This window comes from Aethalodelphis obliquidens, unplaced genomic scaffold (assembly GCF_003676395.1).
Source record: "Aethalodelphis obliquidens isolate GAN/ISIS:26980383/991018 unplaced genomic scaffold, ASM367639v1 scaffold19, whole genome shotgun sequence".
NCBI classification, from domain to species: Eukaryota; Metazoa; Chordata; class Mammalia; order Artiodactyla; family Delphinidae; genus Aethalodelphis; species Aethalodelphis obliquidens.
Window position 1 is genome coordinate 10,037,298 of NW_020837963.1, and position 25,033 is coordinate 10,062,330.

A 25,033-nucleotide genomic window follows, 5' to 3' on the forward strand; every position below is an offset into this window, starting at 1 on the left:
TGCCGGGTGGAAAGGAGGAGAGACCAGCAGAGACAGGAGACCCCCGTGCCGTGTAGCAGTACTTAGGGAAACGCTGTGGTATAATCTCATTCTGTGAATTCCTTAAAAGTAGCAGGGCAATAGAAAATTGTTCTGGCCGGATCTACGCAATAACAAAGGAAACTTCCCCTCACTCCGCGTCAAAACAGCCCAAGGATTTCTCTTCCCTCTTGTCACTCCTCATTTGGAGGACTGGAGAGAGGACCCCTGCCAAAGCCTCTGCGACTGAGCTGTACGGTAGGAAGAAGGGAAGCCCAGGGAATGAGGAAACCATAATGGGGAAGAAGGACAGAAGCCTAAAGAGGGATGAGAATTTTGTTCTATTTAAAGTACAGTGAGTGGATAACATGGAAGCTTTTCATTAAGATTTCCTGAAACTGTAATTTTCTTGTTATTTTTACTCCATCTATTTCCATCTTGTGATGATAGTAGAGCCCTTAGAGAAACCTCAAAAGGCTATGAGCTTGTTTCAAGAACAGAAGGTAGAAAAGAATCTGGAAACAAACGACATTTCTGTTCCTCAGTGAAGCAAGAAGGCAAAAATCTCAAACCAGTGGCAGTAGCCTAGAGCTGAGTTTCTCAATCTTGGCATTACTGACGTGTCAAGTTGGATAATTCTTGGTTCTCAATGTTTAGCGACATCCTTGGTGTACACCCACTAGATACGAGTAGCACCACCCCAGTTATAACAGCCAAAATGTCTCTAGACACTGCCAAACTTCCCCAGGTATTTGGGGTCGGGGCGGGAGGACAAAATCAGGTCTGGCTAAGAACCAGGGGTCCAGAGAAAGAGAAAGGGGAGAGGAGACAGGAGGTTTACAGTGGCAGGGGCCCAGATCTCACAGCTGAGACAGAAGGGAGACCCTCCCCTGGCATATTCATCACCACACCAGCCCCTTTCTTGACTTTCAAAGAGCCTCTATCCCAGCTCTCCATTCCCGGGCCTTACCAGAACCACACTAAGTGGCCTGGAGCTGGGTGCCTCTTTCGTCACTGCCAGACAGCCAGGGGGTGAGTAAGATAAAGCAGAAGTGGGAGAAACACTTCTTACCTTAAGAGTTGAAATTGAACACACTTCCTGATAGAAACATGGTTATAAACAGTAATTATTTTTAGTAATTCAGACACACTTTAGATTTAATCGTCTTTTATGGGCTGGTCTAGGACACTAGAACCATTTATAATATTTCTATTGGAAGATGTGGAGTTCCAAATGACTGAAACACGACATCTTATATCCCAACCTGTAAGTTGAAAAGCATCTGTGTGTACAGATTTTAGAGGGAGTTCTCTATTATTACCACAGGATCAGAGACCATATGTATGTGCAAAGATGTCACTGACTACTGAGAAAAACACAGCTCCATTCAGAATGACTTCAGGTGTTCAAATATAGGTATGGTAACAAAATAGAACCATGGGTTGATCTTGAACCTTTTAACTTCCACAAATTCTTAGTATGTAGCTATCAGTGGGGCCTGGCCAATATTAAATTAAAAGTCCAGGGAAAAAGCATCCCGCCAAACTGAGCCATACAAAAACTTAAAACTTAGATCTTCATATAATTTTCATATCTTGTCTTAAATTACATCTTCCCTTCCCTTTTGAAATTATAATCTCCATTAGAAAAAATCAAACTGACTATATAGAACACACTGAGATTTCAATAATGAAACTAAATTCATCTAAAACTGCTATATATCCAAACTTCTATTTCTTATTGCTCATTTTAAATACCACAAGCTGAATATTAGCTCCAAGCCAAGAAGCCTGTAATAATTGACTCCACAGCTGACTAGAAACACCAGCAACTGAAGCCTAAAGGCCCCGAATTTCTTCAGTTACCCTCCCTGCCCCACAGATCGCCCCTGGGCCATTTCGCCCTTCCTTTACTTTTCTCCTGTCTCAGAGGAATAAGTGTCCTGCTGTCTTTCCGACAGCTTCTCTACAATGATGCTTGGTCATATCTTCTCCTGCCTCCTTCTGATCCCGCCCATCAATTTAAAAAGTCCTCCTCTCACACTTTCCATGTTACCCCTTCCTCTCCTTGGAATTCTTCCCCTGAAGTGACAGATACACTGGAACATGGCTAACATAAAAAGTGTCCTTATTTAACTACATCTCCCTCAAACCATCTGTCTTCCTCCTTCCACCAGGAGAGAAACTTTCTTATTTCCTCACCTTCCATTCATTCTTTCCTTCTAACCTCGATTCTACTCCTACTATTATATTAACACTGACCTGCCCAAAGTCACAGTAACCTTCTAATTACCAAATCCAATTCCTGATTCAAGCCTCCTTTGCCCTACTTCACTGTTGCCACTGCCTGCTGTCAGAAGACTTATGGAAGTCTGCCTTTTATGATGCTTCTCTGTATGCGTCTGTATTTTCTATTACTGTTAGGCAACAGATTGACAAAAGATTTCTAACAAAACAAAAGACTTCTAACAGTAATTATCAAAGAAATAAGACTATAAGCAATTTTTCTAATAAAAACAAATATTTAAAATGTATGAGATGAAATACACCAGGACTTCCCTGGTGGCGCAGTGGTTAAGACTTCGCACTCCCAATGCAGGGGGCCCAGGTTCAATCCCTGGTAAGGGAACTAGATCCCACATGCATGCTGCAGGTAAGAGTTCACACACCACAACTAAGAGTTCGCATTCCACAACTAAGGAGCCCGCTCGTGTGCCTCAACTAAGGAGCCAGCAAGCCACACCTAAGGAGCCCTTGAGCTGCAACTAAGGAGCCTGCCTGACACAACTAAGATCTGGCGCAACCAAATAAATAAATAAATATTTAAAACAAAACAGAACAAAACAAAATAATTATCAACATTAAAAAAAAAAGATGTAATATACCTTTTAAAGTATTTGAGCACAGAAGTGTTAATACTTTGCAAAGTAGAAGAACCAAAAGTTACCTTTGAAATTTAACCATTTTATGAATTTTACCTTGCACAGTCTTCATCTCTCTCAAGAGCATGATGTGAGACACTCAAATTTCATGGGATGAATTTGTGGCTAAGTACAGGGAATACAGGGTAACAGGAAAACCACTGGTTTGGAAGTTTAATGCTTTGGTCCTGACTCAACCATTAAATAGATGTGCTGTCTTAGGGAAGTCACTTAATCGCCTTTGGATGTATCTTCACTAGTAAAATAGAAGTACTAATAACTGCCTTATCTACCTCAGAAGATAAACACTGATATAAAACGAGGAAGTTCTTTGAAAACATAAAAATTTTATTGTATTGTTTAGAATATTTTCCAACGGTAGGATTTCATAAATTCGATGAATATCTTATTCACTTTTCTAAGGCTTTTGCTAAATCTAATCAAAGAACAAAGGATCTTGTCATGTATTTGTAGACTAAACCAAAACCCCAAAAATGTACTTTATATTCAGTGATTCATGAAAAGCTAAATATGCCAGACACTGGGTTAGGGCTACACAGAAGAACAATGTTTCCTGCCCAGAAGGAATTTGCTGTCCAGTTTATAAACTGCTCTATTTCAGATCAACCCCATATGATATCTGAGTTGCTAGTTTTGGTCAGCAAAAACAACAACTTAACTTAAATACCATGGCCTGCAAACATCAAAAGACAAACATGAGATACCCTTTTATTTTGGGGTAGTGGGCTAGGAAGAAAGGGCTAGATAACGACAAGAAAATTATTATGTAAATCAAGGAAAAGCTTGACTCATGTGGCTGTGCAAACTACAGTGAGATCACTTGTGAAGGCAAAAGATAACAATTTGGGCTGGAGAGGATGGAAGGATGAAGCAAGAGGCAGTAGAGCTGAGGAGGATGGAGGTGCAGTAACTGTCCGCTGCAGCTGCTCGTCTGAACTCTGTCATGAACGCCACTTCACTTACACAAAGTTGGTAGGTAATACTTGCCAAGTACCTGAAAAGGTACTGTTACCCTAAGATAACCATGGAATAAGAATACTTGCTCATGAGGCCTATAAGTTTTTCATGTGTTACTCCCACAGGAAAAGTTGTAACAATTTTCTTATTAATATGTAAGTCCATATAAGGATGTAGCTATGTTCCTTTATTTCTTGTATGTCACATTTCCACACAGTTGAAATTATTTGTTCAGTGTTTGTTTCCCTTATTAGATTGAAAGTTTTATAAGGAGAGGATGCATGACTGATTTGTGTGTTTGTACAGCACCTGTAATAGAAGCAACAATATACTCTGTTTAATAAATGAATTAATGATTTCAAAACCCACTCAAGTGCAAGAACTTTAATCTCTGATAGAGAGCTATCACTAGTTGTCTATCAGAAGAGAGGCCCTTCAGAAGAGTTTCCCTGAAACTAATTTCAATAGTATAAAGTAATTCCTCATTTTTATAGTGGGACATTAATAGATACTATTTCCTTTTTAATATCAGTAAATCAAGAAATAGAAGTACATACATACTATTTAAAACATGACATTGAGCAATGACTAGAACTAAAATCAGGTTACAAATCCTCAAAATTATCAGAAGTATGAATTTAAGTGGAAAACCCAGACCTCAGAACAAAAATATTAATATCAGAAAATGACAATAAAATATTAAAAACAGTATATAAATAGAATGATAGAATCAAGACCAAACATATCTATAAAATCAATAAATATAATGGTCAACTCAGCTATAAAAGAAAAAAAGACCCTCAGATCAGATAGGAAAAAAAAATCAACTGTATGTTTTATGGAAAAAAAAAATTTCTAAAAATAAAGGGACTCAAAAAGCTGACAATAAAGAGTAAAGAAATAGAAAGCAAATATAGACAATGAGAAAACAAAGGTTCCAATATTACTAGAAAATTACTTCAAGGCAGTAAGTGTCAAATAAGACAAAGCTTAACCCATTATAATTAACTAACTTCCATAAAATAAATATTATCTTAATACATTTGATGATAAAAGTAGGAGTTTGGTTTTCCATGGGGAAATGTGCATGTATAGACTGAGTTCAAAACTTGTTAAGAAAGCTCTCCCCAGTACTTCATTCCACCTTTCACCTAGATACTGCCAACATCAGAGAAAAGAGGGTATCACAGATACTACAAACATTAAAAATATTACTAGAAAATATTATGAACATCCTTATATCATTAACTTGAAAATTATGAAATGCACAAATTCCTAGAAAAACATGTTCTCAAAGTTGGTATAGGAACTATGAATATTCATCCATGTACTCATTAAATAAATTGAATCTGCAATTTCAAGGCCTCCCACTTAAAAACAACAACAACAAACTAGGCTGAGATGACTTCACAATTAAGTCTTCCAAACATTTAAAGAAAAGTACCAATCTTCCACAAATTCTTCCAGAGAATATTAAAAGAGAGATCACCTCCCAGCTTATTTTACAAGGCCAGCAAAACCTTGATACTAAAGCTTGAGAAGAAAATTATGAGAAAAGAAAAATGCACATCAATCTCTCTTGTGACTATAAATGCAAAAAATCCTAAACAAAATAACACCAAATCTAAACAGTGATAACACAACATGACCACACTGAGCTTAATCCAGGAATTCAAGGTATGTTTAAAGGTTTTTCCATCTAAAAGTCAAGTCTTGCAATTTACCACATCAACCAATCACTGTAATTCACCCTATTAACATAAAAGAGATCATTATACCATTTAACTAGGTAGGGAAAATAATTTGATAAAAGTCAATACCCATTCATGAAAAATATTTTTAGTAAACCAGGAATATAGTGAATTTCCTTAATTTGACAAAGGGTATTTACCAAAAAACCTACAGCAAGCATCATATTTAATGGAGAACCATTAAAAACGTTCCCTGGTATTACAATAACAGACAAGGATGTCTGCTATCACTTTTATTCAAGATCGTATTAGCATTCCAAGCCAGTGAAATAAGACATGGAAAAAAAGAAATCAAAGGTTTAAGGATTGACAAGGAAGAAATAAAACTCTCGTTTGCAGATGATATGTTTGTTCATGTGCAAAGTTGGAGAAACTCACTATCTAATAAATGAATTTAGGAAGATAACTGAATACATAGTCAATATACAAAATTCAGCTTATTTCTTCATATTAGCAACAGATAACTAGAAAAAATTTATATGGAATCAGAATAGCATCAAAAAACATCAAATATCTAGAAATCAATTAAAGATGTAAGATGTCTAGACTGAAAACTATAAAATCTTAATGGTGGGATATACCAGGTTAGTGAATTGTAAGACTTAATATTGTAAAAATGTTAATTCTCCCCCAAATTGATCTATAGATTTAAATCCTGGCAGGTTTTGAAGAAGACTGGACAAGCTGAGTCTAAAGTGTATGTGGGGGACTTCCCTGGTGGTCCAGTAGTTAAGACTTCACCTTCCAATGCAGGGGGTACGGGTTTGATCCCTGGTCAGGGAGCTAAGATCCCACATGCCTCGTGGCCAAAAAAAACCAGAACATAAAACAGAAGCAATATTGTAACAAATTCAATAAAGACTTTAAAAATAGTCCACATCGGGCTTCCCTGGTGGCGCAGTGGTTGACAGTCCACCTGCCAATGCAGGCGACACGGGTTCGTGCCCCGGTCTAGGAAGATCCCACATGCCGCGGAGCAGCTGGGCCCGTGAGCCATGACCGCTAAGCCTGCGCGTTCGGAGCCCGTGCTCGGCAACGGGAGAGGCCACAGCAGTGAGAGGCCCGCGAACCACACACACAAAAAAAGGTCCACATCAAAAAAAAAACTTTAAATAAATGAATAAACAAATAAAATAAAATGTATGTGGAAATGCCAACAGCCAAGACTAACCAAGATAATCTTAAATGAAGAATAAGAAAGCTGGAAAACTTACACTACCAGATATCAAGACTTTTTATAAAACTACAGCAATTAAAAGAGTGCAGTATTGAGAAACAACAAACAGACCAATGAAATAAAACAGAGTGTAGAAACAGATTCACATGTACAAATAGGGCAAAGGAGCAGAACAGACCAAAAACAGACTTTCACAAGACTTTCACACTTACACATTTCATTTATGACAGAGGTGACAACACAAAGCAACAGAAAAAGAATGGTCTTTCAGTAAATGGTGCTGGATCAATTGGATATCCATATGGGAAAAAAATAAGTCTACCTCACATCATACACAAAAGTCAATTCCAGATGGATCATAGACCCAAATGCAAAAGTAAAACAAAGCTTTCAGAAGATGACATGGGGAATATATTGATAACCTTGGGGTAAGCAAAAATTTCTTAAACACGTCACAGAAATAAAAGGAAGAGACTGATAAAGTATATCCTTTACTTTTTGAAAATCATCATTGAAGTATTACGTACAGAAAAGTGTAAAAAAAACATAAGTATACAGCTCACTGGAGTTTCATAAAGTAAACACTCATGTAACTACCATGCAGATCAAGAAACAGAGTATCACTAGCACCCCAGAAGCCCCCACCCCACACTCTCCCAGGCTCTATCCCACCTCCCAACTCTCTTAAAATTATGAACTTACACTTACCAAAAAACGCCATTAAGGAAGTGGATAAGGTAAGTCACAAACTGGAAGATATGTGTGATAGATATATCTGACAAAGTACTGATACTCAGAATATACAAAGAACTCCCACAAGTCAATGAAAAAAAGATAAACAACATAACAGAACAATGCATAAAAGAGTAGGCACTTCAAAAGAAAGGATATCTATGCAGCCAATAGACATACAAACAGTGCACAGTATCATTAAATACCAAGGAAATGCAAGTTAAAATGGTAACAAATACACCTAAACACATACCAGAATGTTCAAATTTTTAAAGACTGATAATACCAAGTGCTGACAAGAATTTGAAGCAACTGCACACTACTGGTAGAAGGGTAACTTTGTATAATCACTTTGGAAAACTATATGGTAGCATCTAATAAAGCTGAACATATGCATACTCTAGGACCCAGCACTTCTCCTCTATAAGCTCAAAACCAAAAACACATACTACAATATTCACTGAAGAATATCCATAACAGACAACAAGAAAGACAGAAACTAAAACAACAGCAACAGAATGGTCAATGCAGGGAACAGAGAAAAAGCAAATATCATACAAATAAAAAATGTCCCTATAATTAATAGATTCAGAGAGGAAAGAGTAGAGGTTGTATCCATAAAACAAGAACAGCAAAATTTTATATACAAAAGCCAAGAAACAGATGCTGGAAATTAAAAATATGATCACCAAAATAAAAAAAAAATCAAAGGACTAAAAGTAAAATCAAGAAAATAGCCCAGAAAGTAAAACAACAATAATAAGACAGAAAATACAAAAGTAGAAATAGTAGAAAAAGTAGAAATAGATGGCTAATACACAACTCATACAAAGAGAGAATGGAAAGTTAGGTGATTCAGGAGAAAATGGGGAAAAATGACACAGGAAAATTTCCCACACAAAGGATAGTAGTCACGTCTATCACCTACTAAGTGCCTGGTGAATGAAAAAAGGCCTACAGGCACATATCAGTGAATTTTTAAAAATCATAAATATACTAAACTTTTTAAGAGACAAAAAAGAAGACCATAAAAGAGGAACAGAGATTGAGCATGGCACTGAATTTCTCTTTGGCAACTCTAAAACTAGAGAACAATGAAGCAACGCCTTCAAAACTTCAGGGAAAATGATTCTCAATCTAAGATTTCATACCCAGACAAACTTGGCTGTGTCCAGCTGGAATAAAGTTTATTTCCAATGTGCAGGTTCTCAACTTTACCTCCCATTTTATTTTATTAGAAAGCTACTAGAGGATTCGTTACAAACTGAAGGCATCTACTGAGACAGAGGAGGACAGAATTCCAGAAAACAAACTCCCCACACAGAAGCACAGTAAAGAAAATCCTCAGAGCTACAGCTACACAGCAATACCAGAGAATGCATTCAGACTGAAGAGGAGGAGAGGTGATTCCAGGAAAGACACAAGAAGGAACGCCACGGATTTCAGCATAAGGAAAGTATTATTAATGGGCATGTGGCAGAAACAAGCATGAGGAAAGATTAACTCTGTTATAAAGAAAACGTAGCATACAATTCTTAAGACTGACAACAATAAAGAATTCTGATGCTGATGGTAAAAGACATTACTTGCCATAACCATGAATAACTTTCAGTCATAAAAATGTAAACCCTGACTATTTAACCCATTTAACTAAAAATGTGATATAACTATGTTGGGAGCATGGAGCAGAGAGAGAACTATGTATTCATGTACCATTGTGGGAAGTCAAGAAATAATGTCTAAAATTAATATAAATAAAGAAATAGGATAATAAGTTTATTATTCAGAAATACAGAGGTAATTATAAAGGGAAGTGACCAGAATTGAGATTAAATGCTTCTGGAAATGGAACTAAAAGACACAAAAAGTAGGAAACTACTGTTAGGAAACACAAGTTTTTAAGCATTGATTTTTTTTTCATCTATATTCCTACGTTTCTTAGAGAAATACAAAAATCTCAAAAAATGCCATGGATCTACCCATATCGGTGAAATATTTTTAAGTGATCTAGAAAAATATATGATCATTAAAGGTCACTATGAATGAAAAATCTATGGATTCATTATTTTTTTTTAAAAAATTCACATATAATCTTTCAGCTGCAACTCTCACCCCCATAAAGCCGACAAGTCACCAAAGCAGTTTTCTCTGTAGGGCTCCAACCCAGCATCCTTTGCCTGGATCTCTTACTTCCCACAACTGCCTTAAGAGTATACATTTTCTAATACTTATATTCATATTTTATTATTTACAAAACATTTCCACATTCCAGTCAACGACATTGTTTTCCCAGTTACGTTAAATTTTAAAACTCTCCTCATAGGCACAACTGATTCATAGATAAATTTTGTCAATTATTTTATGACCAGCATGAAACCAATCTTATCATCTATGCCCTAGCTTCCTATACTTTCTTCAACGGTCTCCTGGCCTTAAGTCAGTTATCATATTACATACAAGAGCCAGATTAAAACCTCTATCTAGGGACTTCCCCGGTGGAGCAGTAGTTAAGAATCTGCTTGCCAATGCAGGGGACACGGGTTCGAGTCCTGGTCTGGGAAGATCCCACATGCCACGGAGCAACTAAGCCCATGAACCACAACTACTGAGCCTGCGCTCTAGAGCCCATGTGCCACAACTACTGAAGCCCGTGCTCCTAGAGCCCATGCTCCGCAACAAGAAAAGCTACCACAATGAGAAGCCCGCGCACCGCAACCAAGAGCAGCCCCCACTCGCCGCAACTAGAGAAAGCCCGTGTGCAGCAACAAAGACCCAACACAGCCAAAAATAAATAAATAAATAAATAAATTTAAACCTCTGTCTAGAATGTCCTACCCATACTTCTCTTCTTTCAAAGACCATCTATTCTCTCACTCCTCTGCTTTTTGTTTTCATTGCATTTACCATGCCATGACACATTATATATGTATTTATCTGTTTGTCTCTCTCCCTATCACTCTAGAAAGTAAGTTCCATGAGAGCAGGGACTTGGTTTTGCTCACTGCAGTATTCCCACAACTTAGAAAAGTGCCTGGCACAAGTTGAGGGCTCAATTCATGATTTTTGAATTAAAAAAAAATTCATTCATTCATTACTTCGACAAATATGTGTTAAGCACTGACGTAATGGAGACACGATGGATAAAGCAATGAACAGCTAATACAGTTATGATCAGAAAAGGAGAAAGGAGAAGCACTAAGGAGGGTCTCTAAACCTAGACTTCAGGAATCAGGTTTCCTGAACAGATGAAGTGATATCTAAGTTCAGACTTGAGGGATGAGCAGGAAACAGCTAATTAAAGTGGGAAAGAAAGCAGCATGAAATATGATCAGGGAATGCAAGGGCAGGGTGCAGAGGGGGAGATGAATAGCACATTCAAAAATCTACAGTTTCACATGATTCAGTTGTAGAACAAGGGAAGAATGTGAGGCCAGAGAGATACACAAAAGCCAAATCATGAAGGACTTTGTAAGTTATGTTAGGTGTTTTGACTTTAAAAGTCATGTTGGGTTTTTTTTTGACCTAAAAACTAACACGAATCATCAAAACGTTTTCAGCAGAATAACACTATTAGATCATTATGTCAAACAGATCTTCAGGATGCAATATGAAGAAAGAACTGAAGAAAATAAGACAAGAAGCAGAGAGATGAAATGATAGTTCCTTGGTAGAGAGATGGAGCAAGTGAATATTTAGGAGGCAGAGTCAACAGGACTTGTTGGCTAATTAGATTTGGGGGTAAGAGATGGGAAGAGTCAAGAATGATGCTCACGTTTCTGGCTTAGGCGGCCAAGTGGGCAGTGGTACATACAGTGAGATAAAGCATATAGAAGAAAGAGCTGGTTTGAAAGGATGATGATGAAGTTTGGGAAGATGAATTAGAGATACTGGTGAGATGTCTAAGCAAACAATGTTAGTCGATTGAGTGATACAAACAAATGAAGCTCAGGATAAAGATGTAAATTTGGAAATCATTAACATATAGATGATAACTGAGGCCATGACAATGAGTGAAATCATCCATGGAGGGTTTACCTACAGAGAAGAAGGCACAGTATTCCCTAGGAAACCCCACCATTTTGAAAGATAGACACAGAAGGAACACAGGATGGGGATTGAGAAAAAACAAAGAAGGAGGAAAACCAAGAGACTACAGTGTCACAGAATAAAAGACAATATTTCAGAAGGCAGATGTAGTCAAGAGTGCCTAATACTAAAACAGGTCAAGTAATGTAAGGACTGAAGTTTGCTCAACCAATTTAATTAGGATCATCAATAATCTTGATGAGAACAGTTCAAGTGGCATAGTGAGAACAAAAGCAGTATTTCAGAGATATAAAAACTAAGAGGTAAAGTAGATAGTAAATACACACAACTCCAAGAAGTTTGACTGTAAAGGGAAAAGAAAGAAAATGAATTCTAAAGGAGACACAGAGTAAAATAAATAAATTTTTAAGATAGGGAAGATTTGAATATATTTAAATGCTTTGGGGAAGAAGCCAGTTGAGAAAGAAGTTGAAGAAGAAAGGTAGCTGACATAATCCATTGAGTGAGCTGTCTGAGAAGGTAAGAGGGAATGTATCTGGGAAGCACAGATATTGGTATTACCTTTAGGTCACAAGATATGGTCAAGTTCAGTTCAGAGGGGTAATAAAAAAGCTACTTCCTTGTTCAGATCCTTTAATCATTTCTCATTTGCAAATTTAAACACAAATGCTTTAGTCTGTTCAACTTCACAAATATTCAGATAAGTGCAAATTTAAAATGAAATCGTTTTTATACAATGAACTACCAAGAAGAAGAAATATTGATAATAATACCATAGAAGGTAAGCTGAAACTGAACTGCACATAATTTGTCAATAGACTTTTAATTTGGTACAAGTCTTTGGAAATCAACTTGCCAGTATGTATCAAAAATCATAAATATTCATACTAATTATATTTCTGGGAATCTAGCCCAAGGAAATATTGAAAAATATAGGAAGGAACTTACATACATAAGGATACTCACTTGAGTACTACCTATAATGGTGAAAAACTGGAAATAATATGGAAATTATAAAGTAAATTGTATGCCAGCACAATGCACAGTTTTTGGAATAATATACAGTTAATTATAAAATTATAGCACACAAATTATATAAAACATGGATTAAATGTGTATAATACAATGTTAGGTGAAATGTTTTAAAAGTATGTGTATATACATGGCATCTTTCCAACATCACCCAGAATAATGCTTTTAAATAATACTGGACAACATATCATCTATTTCTTCTGCCCAGGCAGCCAATTTATCTGTCTAGAGACAAGGAATATAATATCCTCCATGGAACTCTCTGCTTTAGCTTATCTATTTCTTAATCATAAAAGCATTATACTAAAGACTAAACTAGAAGTAACAGTCAGGGGTTAGGAAGGAGTAAATGTTAAAATGCCTGGAATGAACAGCAATTTTCAGGGTTATAATAACTGAATACTAAAATATTTTATAAACTTTTCACACACAATGTCTTTAAAGTGCACATTTTTAAAATTTACCTTTCACCTAAAAAGTTTCTTCTAACATGTAAAAACAGTCACTCTCGGTTATTATCAAAAAGATGAGATTTAAGTGCTGGCAAGGATGTAGAGAAAAGGGAACCCTCATTCACTATTGGTAAGAATGTAAATCGGTACAGCCATGATGGAAAACATTTGAAGGTTCCTCGAGAAATTAGAAATAGAACTACCATATGATCCAGCAATCCCACTTCTGGCTATATATCCAAAGGAAACGAAATCAACATCTCAAAGAGATATCTGTACCCCCATATTCACTGCAACTTTATTCACAATAACCAAGTTATAGAAACAAACTAAGTGTCCATCGATGGATGAATGGATAATGTGTGTGTGTGTGTATATACATACATATATTTATGTATATACACACACACAATGGAATATTATCATCCATAAAAAAGAAAGAAATCCTGCCATTTGTGATAACATAGATGAAACTTGAGGTCATTATGCTAAGTGAAATAAGTCAAACAGAGAAAGCAAACACTGTGTGATCTTGCTTATATGTGGAATCTCAAAAAACCAAACTCATAGAAACACAGAGTAGAATGGTGATTGCCAGGGGCTGAAGGTGGGGAAAATGGGGAGATGTTGATCAAAACATACGAACTTCCAGTTGTAAGATGAATCAGTTCTGGGGATCTAATGTACAGCATGGTGACTATAGTTAACAATACTGCATTATACACCTGAAAGTTGTTAAGAGAGATCTTAAATGTTCTCACAATCACCACAGCAACAAAAAATGGTAATTGTGTAAGGTAATAGATGTATTAACTAACTTTTTCCTGGTAATCATTTTGCAATGTATACACGTATCAAATTGTCACACTGTACACCTTAAATTTACACGATGTTATATGTCAATTACATCTCAATAAAGCTGGAAAAAAATCATTAAAAAAAAGACATTTCTGGAATGGAGTAAAGGCAAGTTTCATATCCTTTGAACAAAGAATTAGCTAACAAAATAAAAGGAAAAAAATCTAGGATCAAATGGAAGATTTAAATCCACTTCTTCAGTGATTTAAATGTTTACTTTTCGGTAAAAAAAAGAATATTCTGTAAGAAATGTAATTAATATTCAAAGACTATCAGAAACACCTAAAGCCTGTAGGCTTTAATTAAAAGGAAAAAGTAATGGCTCAAAAGCTGAAGTTTCTTTGATTTGAGGATAAAAAAAGAGAAAAAGCAAGAGACCATAAAGTGTCAAAGATGACAGCATTAAAGAAATAAGAAAGAAACAGATATGTGAGTTCTTCATATATTGAAAGAAGGAAGCTAGGAAAGACACCCTTGACAGCAAAATCACTATTCAATTAGATTAAAAAGAATTAGGGGCATGTTTTACATATCTGGCCAAATAAGGATAGTTCAAAGATCTTACTGTTTGGGATAAGAGTCTTATAACTGGTAGAATTCCCTCCACCCCAGTCAAGATTTCTTTTTAATCTAATGACAAGACAAGTACATGTTAAATATGCCAATAGTATATATAAAACTGGCTGGCTACTTACCCTATCATAACCAGATTTTACAAATGCCATCTCTACCTTATCATTTTAATTGTAGGCAGAAATCACTGGTGAATTCTGTTTAATGCACTTTTGTTTACATACCTTAATTTGCCCTTTTAAAACTAAGGCATTTTCAAGGAGTCAGTACATTAGAATTTCATAATTTATATATTTTATAGAACTCAAATTAGACTGCCATATTAGACAGAACTAGGCATATGATGTTTGTTATATAAAAACAGAATTATGAATTTCTATGATTGCTTCACATCTAAACTAATCACTTCAAACCGATTCAAGGTAAAAGATCTAAAAATCAAATCCTAGTTCTAGGTCTCAAAATTCAACACTCCGAAAGGAATTACAATACCACTAGCTTGAATACCTTATTAAAATAATGTGATACAGTTAAGATAAAAACGTATCTGCAGGAACCTCAAAAAAATAGAAACCTCACTGTCTAATTTATTTACTCTATGATCAGAATAACTTCTCCAAATGAAGTATTTGGCAATTTATATTACTAATCTAGTTCAATGAAGCTATGCAAAAGGTAGCAAAATTGGAAGAATCATTTTTACCTATGTATTTTATGCCAACTATCTCCTCAACAAGAATAGCTCACTAGCAGTCATCTGCCATATGTATGTCAAAATATAATTAAATCAACATCTTTCCTTTACTTAAAAACCTGAATCTAAACTGGAATAGTCAGGATGACAGATCATGATTTCAAAAAACATTAATACCAAAGTTGTCTCTTTACTATTTTCCTGCATTTACTCAATGCACAGTCCTATATTTTGAAATCCTGTTAGTGAGACAGTAGTCAAATATTATCTCAATTCTTACGTTCAGGATAAAGAAGGTGGAGAGACAACTAATGTCTTAGTGTAATCAAAAACATCCAGCAAAAATTGTCAGGTGACAAGAGGTTAATGTGAAAAACAGTGCAAACATTCGGAGAAGTAACCTCCAAAATAATTTTAACACTTCCTGTCTCTGAAAGCTAGAAGGAAGATAAAAACCCTCAAAAGATCTGGGTTAAAATGACATAAGTGGGGTTTTTTTGGTGGGGGCAGGAGATGATTTAGCTTTTTTGACATATTCTTTTCACTTGAGAACAATCTCATAAACGTTAATTAAAGAAGGAAAACTTACAACTACTCAACATACCAAAGAATAAGAAGCAACTAATCTGGTTACTTCAGCTTTAAAAATCTAGGTTGCCAATATCTCTACAACCAGATAAACACCCAGTAAATATAATTACTACTGTTTTTAAAATCTGTGACTGAACTTAAGTGCAGAAAACAATTAAATTCCTGTTAAAATGACCATAATTTGCTACTCGGTTTGTCTTTAACCAAAATATTTGTTCACAGACTATATTGAGAATGATTTGACAAGGAAAAGATGAGGATAAAATTTACTAAATACTATCTGTTCTCAATGAGACAACTCAAATTTTCAACATGGAACTAATATTATTAGTTATTCCACTTTCTTTATCTTTTGGGCTTTTTGAAGCAAACTGTCTTACCCAATTACATACTTTCAAATTTTTCAATTGATAAAAACCTTTACAAGGAAACGATTTTAAAATCACCAAAAAGCCAAAGGACAAGATGTTCAAGACTTTAGACAGTATCTAAGAAAGAACACAATCAGGGAATGGCTTTGTCAAGGTGGGCAAAGCTCAGAATGGCAGAATTCCTTCCCTGTTGGAATGAATATACTAAAACTGCCGGTGGTTTGGTGGCTATCACTGGGTGCAGTAGTAAAACAGAAGGGAAAAGCCTGGCACAGAAAGCTGAATGGCCCAAAGAAAACCTAAGTGGTGACAAGAGCCTAAAGGCACATGCAGGTACGCATCTTTTATATTGGATGTGATACACTTACATGGCCCCTGTTGAATCTCTTGGGGACCAACAGTAAAGCAAGTTTAGAACTTCAAATCTTGAGACATCTATAGCAAGATGCTGATCCAATGTGGCTCCAAATATCTTCTGTTTTCCTGGCTCACCTGAAGAGGAAAAAACACTACAGAGGATGTGGGAACTGAATTTCTTTATGTAGTTTCTTCTAGAGCAACTGTCTGAAAGTTTTGGCCCAATCCTTTTTGAAGTCTGGAGATGAGACACTTGAGGGACTAGTGAAAAACAAAATTCACATGAAAGGTGGAGTGAGACATCTAAAAGGGGAATACGAGAGCAAAAGATACTGGTCGTAGGTAAATCAGTGTTTCTAATCCTTAAGTGGGAGGAGGCAGAGAAAGGAGAGAAAAAATGCACCGATGTTTCTCCCTCCGCTCCCTCACCCCAATTGCTACTAAAATTTCACAAAGTACCTAAACTTTTTGACCGCAATTAGGGAGTGAGTGAGCAAGACTACTTGGAAAGTTTAAGCGTTTTGTCAAGTCTCCCTCCCCTGGCTAAGCGGCATTATTAAGCAGCAGGGAGGCCTTTCAGATAATACTTTTTTTCTAAGAAAAGATTCTGGTGGAATACAGCTTGAAACAATAAAGGAAGAGAAAAATAAATGCAATTTATACAAAAATGGAAGTCACAGGACAATATACCATATTGACAAAGTTTATTTACTTCTGTTTTTCCAAAGGGGAGGGCTGCTTTCTTGTAATAAGAAATCAGAACAAAAAGTAGTTTCCAAATAATAGAAAATATTTTTAAACTAGGCAACACAACTGCATGCTTCATCCCCTTAGGAAATATTACCCCTGGAAAGATAATCTTTAAAAAACTAAGAAGAGCAGAACCAAGTCTGATGTACATTACAACACAAAAGCATAAAAGTGGAGTCCATAAAATTAATTTTAGATTTTTTAATTAACTTAATTTTTTTCTTAAAACATTTTACCTAAATGTTGTCTTATCAGAGTTATTCTCCAGCATTCATGTAATAGCCTAGGATATAAAACAATTTTCTTTCCAAATATATTCCATTTTAACCAGAGTTTACTTGAACTATATCTGGTAAAGATACCAGAATTTTCTGAAAAATAAGATTGGAGAACCAATTAGATCCTTACCTGACGTGGCTGTTCATTCATTCGTTGTGGATCTGATTTCACTTTATTACTAGGATGATTTGTGACTTTGGTTACCGGTTGTTTGAAAATTGATGCTGTTTGTCTAATTGGCAATGTTGTATTCAAGTCTGGCTTACCCTGTGGATATAAGTGCGTTTTAATTAATAAATATTATATATAAATACAATTAGATAAATTTTTATTAATTCAATATGTATTACTTTAACTTGGATTATTCCAAACTTCTCAATCTCAGCATTTTAAATACTCTGAAGTACACTTTAATCACTTTATTATGTAAGACGTGCAAAGTTTTCTCATAATAAAAAGCTTTCTGTATTCTTTTAAATGTAAGAAAATTCTCTAAATTAAAATTCATAATTAATTTGATTAGCAAGATACTAGGAACTTCTAGGTGAACAAATATGTTTAAGGTTAGGTTACACAAAAGGAAGGAGGGTTTTCAGGACAATAATCGGAAAGCAGTCATTTCTACATTCTGAAAATGGAGGAAACTAATAGCGCACTTGGCCATTAAAATATAAATAACCTCATGAGCTGTCAGGGGGCCAGGCTTACGTAAAACCACAAAGGTTAACCTTCCCTTTTATATTAAAAAAAAGATAATTAGAAATGAAAGTTGTAATTCCACAGAGCTCAATTTAGAAAAATGTAATAAAATAAGGAAATATCCTTTATCTTTAATATTTTATAGCACATTTAATGCTTTTTTAAAAAAACTTAAAATTGAAGTTTCAGAAGGGCAAGCAACATACTTATATATTTTTAATCAACCAGTAAAAAAATTATGTTCTAATGAAAAGCAAATGTGGCACAGAATTGCTATTAAGCTCATTTGAAATACTCTAACATCAGGTGGGGCAGAGGCGAGGAAAAAGGAAAATAAAGAACAAAATGTGATTTAATCACTGTGTATTCTGAGTCTGGCAAAAACCATAAAGGCTCCAATACACCTGAAAGCAATACACATCAGATAATTTTAGTATACAAGTATACCTGATAAATCATCTACAGGATATTCAATGAACTTTTATCTTTATAACTATCTCCAAATAAAAGTTATACCAACTTTGAGACTCCAGAACAGCAGTTCTCAACCTTGAGCATGCATCAGAGTCACCCAGAGGGCTGATGAAAGCACAGGTTATTGGGCCTCACTCCCAGATATTCTGATTCAGGAGGTCTGAGGTAGGACCTGGGAAACTGCATTTCTATTAAGGTCCAGGTGATGCTGATGCTGGTACAGCGACCACACTTGGACAACTACTGCTCTAAAACAAAGACTGCGAGTTGGTGGCGGGGAGACCAGGTCTAACCCATAGATAGATGTGTTTTGCTCAGTTTTTAGTTCCTTTAGTAAATTAAGCCAACATCTACAAATAAAATTCCCATAAAATGCAGAATTCTAGGCTGCTTAAAGGAGCTCCAGAGACGGGTGCGAGCCGCGGCTAACAGCGCGGACCCCAGAGACGGGCATGAGACGCTAAGGCTGCTGCTGCTGCCACCAAGAAGCCTCTGTGCGAGCACAGGTCACTCTCCACACCTCCCTTCCGGGGAGCCTGTGCCACCCGCCACTGCCAGGGTCCTGGGATCCAGGGACAACTTCCCCGGGAGAACGCACGGCGCGCCTCAGGGTGGTACAATGTCACGCTGGCCTCTGCCGCTGCAGGCTCGCTCCGCATCCGTACCCCTCCCTCCCCCCCGGCCTCAGTGAGCCAGAGTCCCCGAATCAGCGGCTCCTTTAACCCCGTCCTGTCTGAGCAAAGAACAGACGCCCTCCGGCGACCTACACACAGAGGCGGGGCCAAATCCAAAGCTGAACCCCGGGAGCTGTGTGAACAAAGAAGAGAAAAGGAAATCTCTCCCAGCAGCCTCAAGAGCAGCGGATTAAAGCTCCACAATCAACTTGATGTACCTGCATCTGTGGAATACATGAATAGACAACGAATCATCCCAAATTGAGGAGGTGGACTTTGAGAGGAAGATTTATTATTTTTTCCCCTTTTCCGCTTTTTGTGAGTATACGTGTATGTGTAGGCTTCTGTGTGAGATTTTGTCTGTATAGCTTTGCTTCCACCATTTGTCCTAGGGTGCCATCCATCTGTTTTTTTTTTTTTAATTTTTTTCTTAATAATTATTTTATTTTAAAAACTTTATTGTACCTTACTTTATTTTATTTTACCCTCTTTCTTTCTTTCTCCTTTTTCTCCCTTTTATTCTGAGCCGTGTGGATGAAAGGCTCTTGGTGCTGCAGCCCGGAGTCAATGCTGTGCCTCTGAGGTGGGAGAGCCAACTTCAGGACACTGGTCCACAAGAGACCTCCCAGCTCCATGTAATATCAAACGGCGAACATCTCCCAGAGATCTCCATCTCAACACCAACACCCAGCTTCACTCAACGACCAGCAAGCTACAGTGCTGGACACCCTATGCCAAACAACTAGCAAGACAGGAACAGAACCCCACCCATTAGCAGAAAGGCTGCCTAAAAGCATAATAAGTCCACAGACACCCCAAAACACACCACAAGACGGGGACCTGCCCACCAGAAAGACAAGATCCAGCCTCATCCACCAGAACACAGGCACTAGTCCCCGCCACCAGGAAGCCTACACAACCCACTGAACCAACTTTAGCCACTGGGGACAGAAACCAAAAACAACAGGAACTACGAGCCTTCAGCCTGCAAAACGGAGACCCCAAACACAGTAAGATAAGCAAAATGAAAAGACAGAAAAACACACAGCAGATGAAGGAGCAAGATAAAAACCCACCAGACCTAACAAATGAAAAGGAAATAGGCAATCTACCTGAAAAAGAATTCAGAATAATGATAGTAAAGATGATCCAAAATCTTGGAAATAGAGAAAATGCAAGAAACATTTAACAAGGAACTAGAAGAACTAAAAAGGAAACAAGCAACGATGAACAACACAATAAATGAAATTAAAAATACTCTAGATGGGATCAATAGCAGAATAACTGAGGCAGAAGAATGGATAAGTGACCTGGAAGATAAAGTAGTGGAAATAACTACTGCAGAGAAGAATAAAGAAAAAAGAATGAAGAGAACTGAGGACAGTCTCAGAGACCTCTGGGACAACATTAAATGCACCAACATTCGAATTATAGGGGTCCGAGAAGAAGAAGAGAAAAAGAAAGGGACTAAGAAAATATTTGAAGAGATCATAGTTGAAAAATTCCCTAATATGGGAAAGGAAATAGTTAATCAAGTCCAGGAAGCACAGAGAGTCCCATACAGGATAAATCCAAGGAGAAACATGCCAAGACACATATAACTCAAACTGTCAAAAATTAAATACAAAGAAAACATATTAAAAGCAGCAAGGGAAAAACAACAAGTAACACACACGGGAATCCCCATAAGGTTCACAGCTGATCTTTCAGCAGAAACTCTGCAGGCCAGAAGGGATTGGCAGGACATATTTAAAGTGATGAAGGAGAAAAACCTACAACCAAGATTACTCTACACAGCAAGGATCTCATTCAGAATTGATGGAGAAATTAAAACCTTTACAGACAAGCAAAAGCTGAGACAGTTCAGCACCACCAAACCAGCTTTACAACAAATGTTAAAGAATCTTCTCTAGGCAAGAAACACAAGTGAAGAAAAATACCTACAATAACAAACCCAAAACAATTAAGAAAATGGGAATAGGAACATACATATCGATAATTACCTTTAATGTAAATGGATTAGATGCTCCGACCAAAAGACACAGACTGGCTGAATGGATACAAAAACAAGACCCATATATTTGCTGTCCACAAGAGACCCACTTCAGACCTAGAGACACATACAGACTGAAAGTGAGGGGATGGAAAAAGATATTCCATGCAAATGGAAACCAAAAGAAAGCTGGAGTAGCAATTCTCATATCAGACAAAACAGACTTTACAATAAAGACTATTAGAAGGGACAAAGAAGGACACTACATAATGATCAAGGATCGATCCAAGAAGATAAAACAACTGTAAATATTTATGCACCCAACACAGGTGCACCTCAATACATAAGGCAAATACTAACAGCCATAAAAGGGGATATCGACAGTAACACATTCATAGTAGGGGACTTTAACACCCCACTTTCACCAATGGACAGATCATCCAAAATGAAAATAAATAAGGAAACACAAGCTTTAAATGATACATTAAACAAGATGGACTTAATTGATATTTATAGGACATTCCATACAATAACAACAGAATACACAATTTTCTCAAGTGCTCATGGAACATTCTCCAAGATAGATCATATCTTGGGTCACAAATCAAGCCTTGGTAAATTTAAGAAAATTGAAATCGTATCAAGTATCTTTTCCAACCACAACGCTATGAGACTAGATATCAATTACAGGAAAAGATCTGTAAAAAATACAAACACATGGAGGCTAAACAATACACTACTTAATAACGAAGTGATCGCTGAAGAAATCAAAGAGGAAATCAAAATATACCTAGAAACAAATGACAATGGAGACACTATGACCCAAAACCTATGGGATGCAGCAAAAGCAGTTCTAAAGGGAAGTTTATAGCAATACAATTCTACCTTAAGAAACAGGAAACATCTCGAATAAACAACCTAAGCTTGCACCTAAAGCAATTCGAGAAAGAAGAACAAAAAAAACCCAAAGTTAGCAGACGGAAAGAAATCATAAAGATCAGATCAGAAATAAATGAAAAAGAAATGAAGGAAACAATAGCAAAGATCAATAAAACTAAAAGCTGGTTCTTTGAGAAGATAAACAAAATTGATAAACCATTAGCCAGACTCATCAAGAAAAAAAGGGAGAAGACGCAAATCAATAGAAATGAAAAAGGAGAAGTAACAACTGACACTGCAGAAATACAAAAGATCATGAGAGGTTACTACAAGCAACTCTATGCCAATAAAATGGACAACCTGGAAGAAGTGGACAAATTCTTAGAAATGCACAACCTGCCAAGACTGAATCAGGAAGAAATAGAAAATATGAACAGACAAATCACAAGCACTGAAATTGAAACTGTGATTAAAAATCTTCCAACAAACAAAAGCCCAGGACCAGATGGCTTCACAGGCATATTCTTTCAAACATTTAGAGAAGAGCTAACACCTATCCTTCTCAAACTCTTCCAAAATATAGCAGAGGGAGGAACACTCCAAACTCATTCTACAAGGCCACCATCACCCTGATACCAAAACCAGACAAGGATGTCACAAAGAAAGAAAACTACAGGCCAATATCACTGATGAACATAGATGCAAAAATCCTCAACAAAATACTAGCAAACAGAATCCAACAGCACATGAAAAGGATCATACACCATGATCAAGTGGGGTTTATTCCAGGAATGCAAGGATTCTTCAATATACGCAAATCAATCAACGTGATACACCATATTAACAAACTGAAGGTGAAAAACCATATGGTCATCTCAATAGATGCAGAGAAAGCTTTCGACAAAATTCAACATCCATTTATGATAAAAACCCTCCAGAAAGTAGGCATAGAGGAAACTTTACTCAACATGATAAAGGCCATATATGACAAACCCACAGCCAACATCATCCTCAATGGTGAAAAATTGAAAGCATTTCCACTAAGATCAGGAACAAGACAAGGTTGCCCACTCTCACCACTCTTATTCAACATAGTTTTGGAAGTTTTAGCCACAGCAATCAAAGAAAGGAAATAAAAGGAATCCAAATCAGAAAAGAAGAAGTAAAGCTGTCACTGTTTGCAGATGACATGATACTATACATAGAGAAACCTAAAGATGCTACCAGAAAACTACTAGAGCTAATCAATGAATTTGGTAAAGTAGCAGGATACAAAATTAATGCACAGAAATCTCTGCATTCCTACACACGAATGATGAAAAATCTGAAAGTGAAATCAAGAAAACACTCCCATTTACCACTGCAACAAAAAGAATAAAATATTCAGGAATAAATCTACCTAAGGAGACAAAAGACCTGTATGCAGAAAATTATAAGACACAGATGAAACAAATTAAAGATGATACAAATAGATGGAGAGATATACCATGTTCTTGGATTGGAAGAATCAACATTGTGAAAATGACTCTACTACCCAAAGCAATCTACAGATTCAATGCAATCCCTGTCAAACTACCACTGGCATTTTTCACAGAACTAGAACAAAAAATTTCACAATTTGCATGGAAATACAAAAGACCCCGAATAGCCAAAGCAATCTTGAGAACAAATAAGGGAGCTGTGGCTTCCCTGGTGGCGCAGTGGTTGAGAGTCCGCCTGCCGATGCAGGGGACACAGGTTCGTGCCCCAGTCCGGGAAGATCCCACATGCCGCGGAGCAGCTAGGCCTGTGAGCCATGGCCGCTGAGCCTGTGCTCTGCAACGGGAGAGGCCACAACAGTGAGAGGCCCGTGTACGGCAAAAAAAAAAACAAAAAAAAACCAAAACAACGGAGCTGGAGGAATCAGGCTCCCTGACTTCAGACTATACTACAAAGCTACAGTTATCAAGGCGGTATGGTACTGGCACAAAAACAGAAAAATAGATCAACGGAACAGGATAGAAAGCCCAGAGATAAACCCACGCACATACGGACACCTTATGTTTGATAAAGCAGGTAGGAATGTATACAGTGGAGAAAGGATAGCCTCTTCAATAAGTGGTGCTGGAAAACTGGACAGGTACATGTAAAAGTATGAGATCAGATCACTCCCTAACACCATACACAAAAATAAGCTCAAAATGGATTAAAGACCTAAATGTAAGGCCAGAAACTATCAAAATCTTAGAGGAAAACATAGGCAGAACACTCTATGACATAAATCACAGCAAGATTCTTTTTGACCCACCTCCTAGAGAAATGGACATAAAAACAAAAATAAACAAATGGGACCTAATGAAACTTCAACGCTTTTGCACAGCAAAGGAAACCATACACAAGACCAAAAGACAACCCTCAGAATGGGAGAAAATATTTGCAAATGAAGCAACTGACAAAGGATTAATCTCCAAAATTTACAAGCAGCTCATGCAGCTCAATAACAAAAAAACAAACAACCCAATCCAAAAATGGGCACAAGACCTAAATAGACATTTCTCCAAAGAAGATATACAGACTGCTAACAAACATATGAAAGAATGCTCAACATTATTAATCATTAGAGAAATGCAAATCAAAACTACAATGAGGGCCTCCCTGGTGGTGCAGTGGTTGAGAGTCCGCCTGCCGATGCAGGGGACACGGGTTCGTGCCCCGGTCCAGGAAGATCCCACGTGCCGCAGAGCGTCTGGGCCC

General features: G+C 36.8%; 1 protein-coding gene across 1 annotated transcript in view; it reads right to left on the minus strand.

The window, feature by feature from the left end:
* MBD2 (methyl-CpG binding domain protein 2) overlaps positions 1-25,033 on the minus strand; it is a 76,508-nt gene that overhangs the window by 16,996 nt on the left and 34,479 nt on the right. Inside the window, exon 3 of the mRNA XM_027118543.1 lies at positions 17,711-17,848. Coding sequence (XP_026974344.1) covers positions 17,711-17,848 — 138 coding nt within the window. The remainder of the gene's footprint in view (positions 1-17,710; positions 17,849-25,033) is intronic.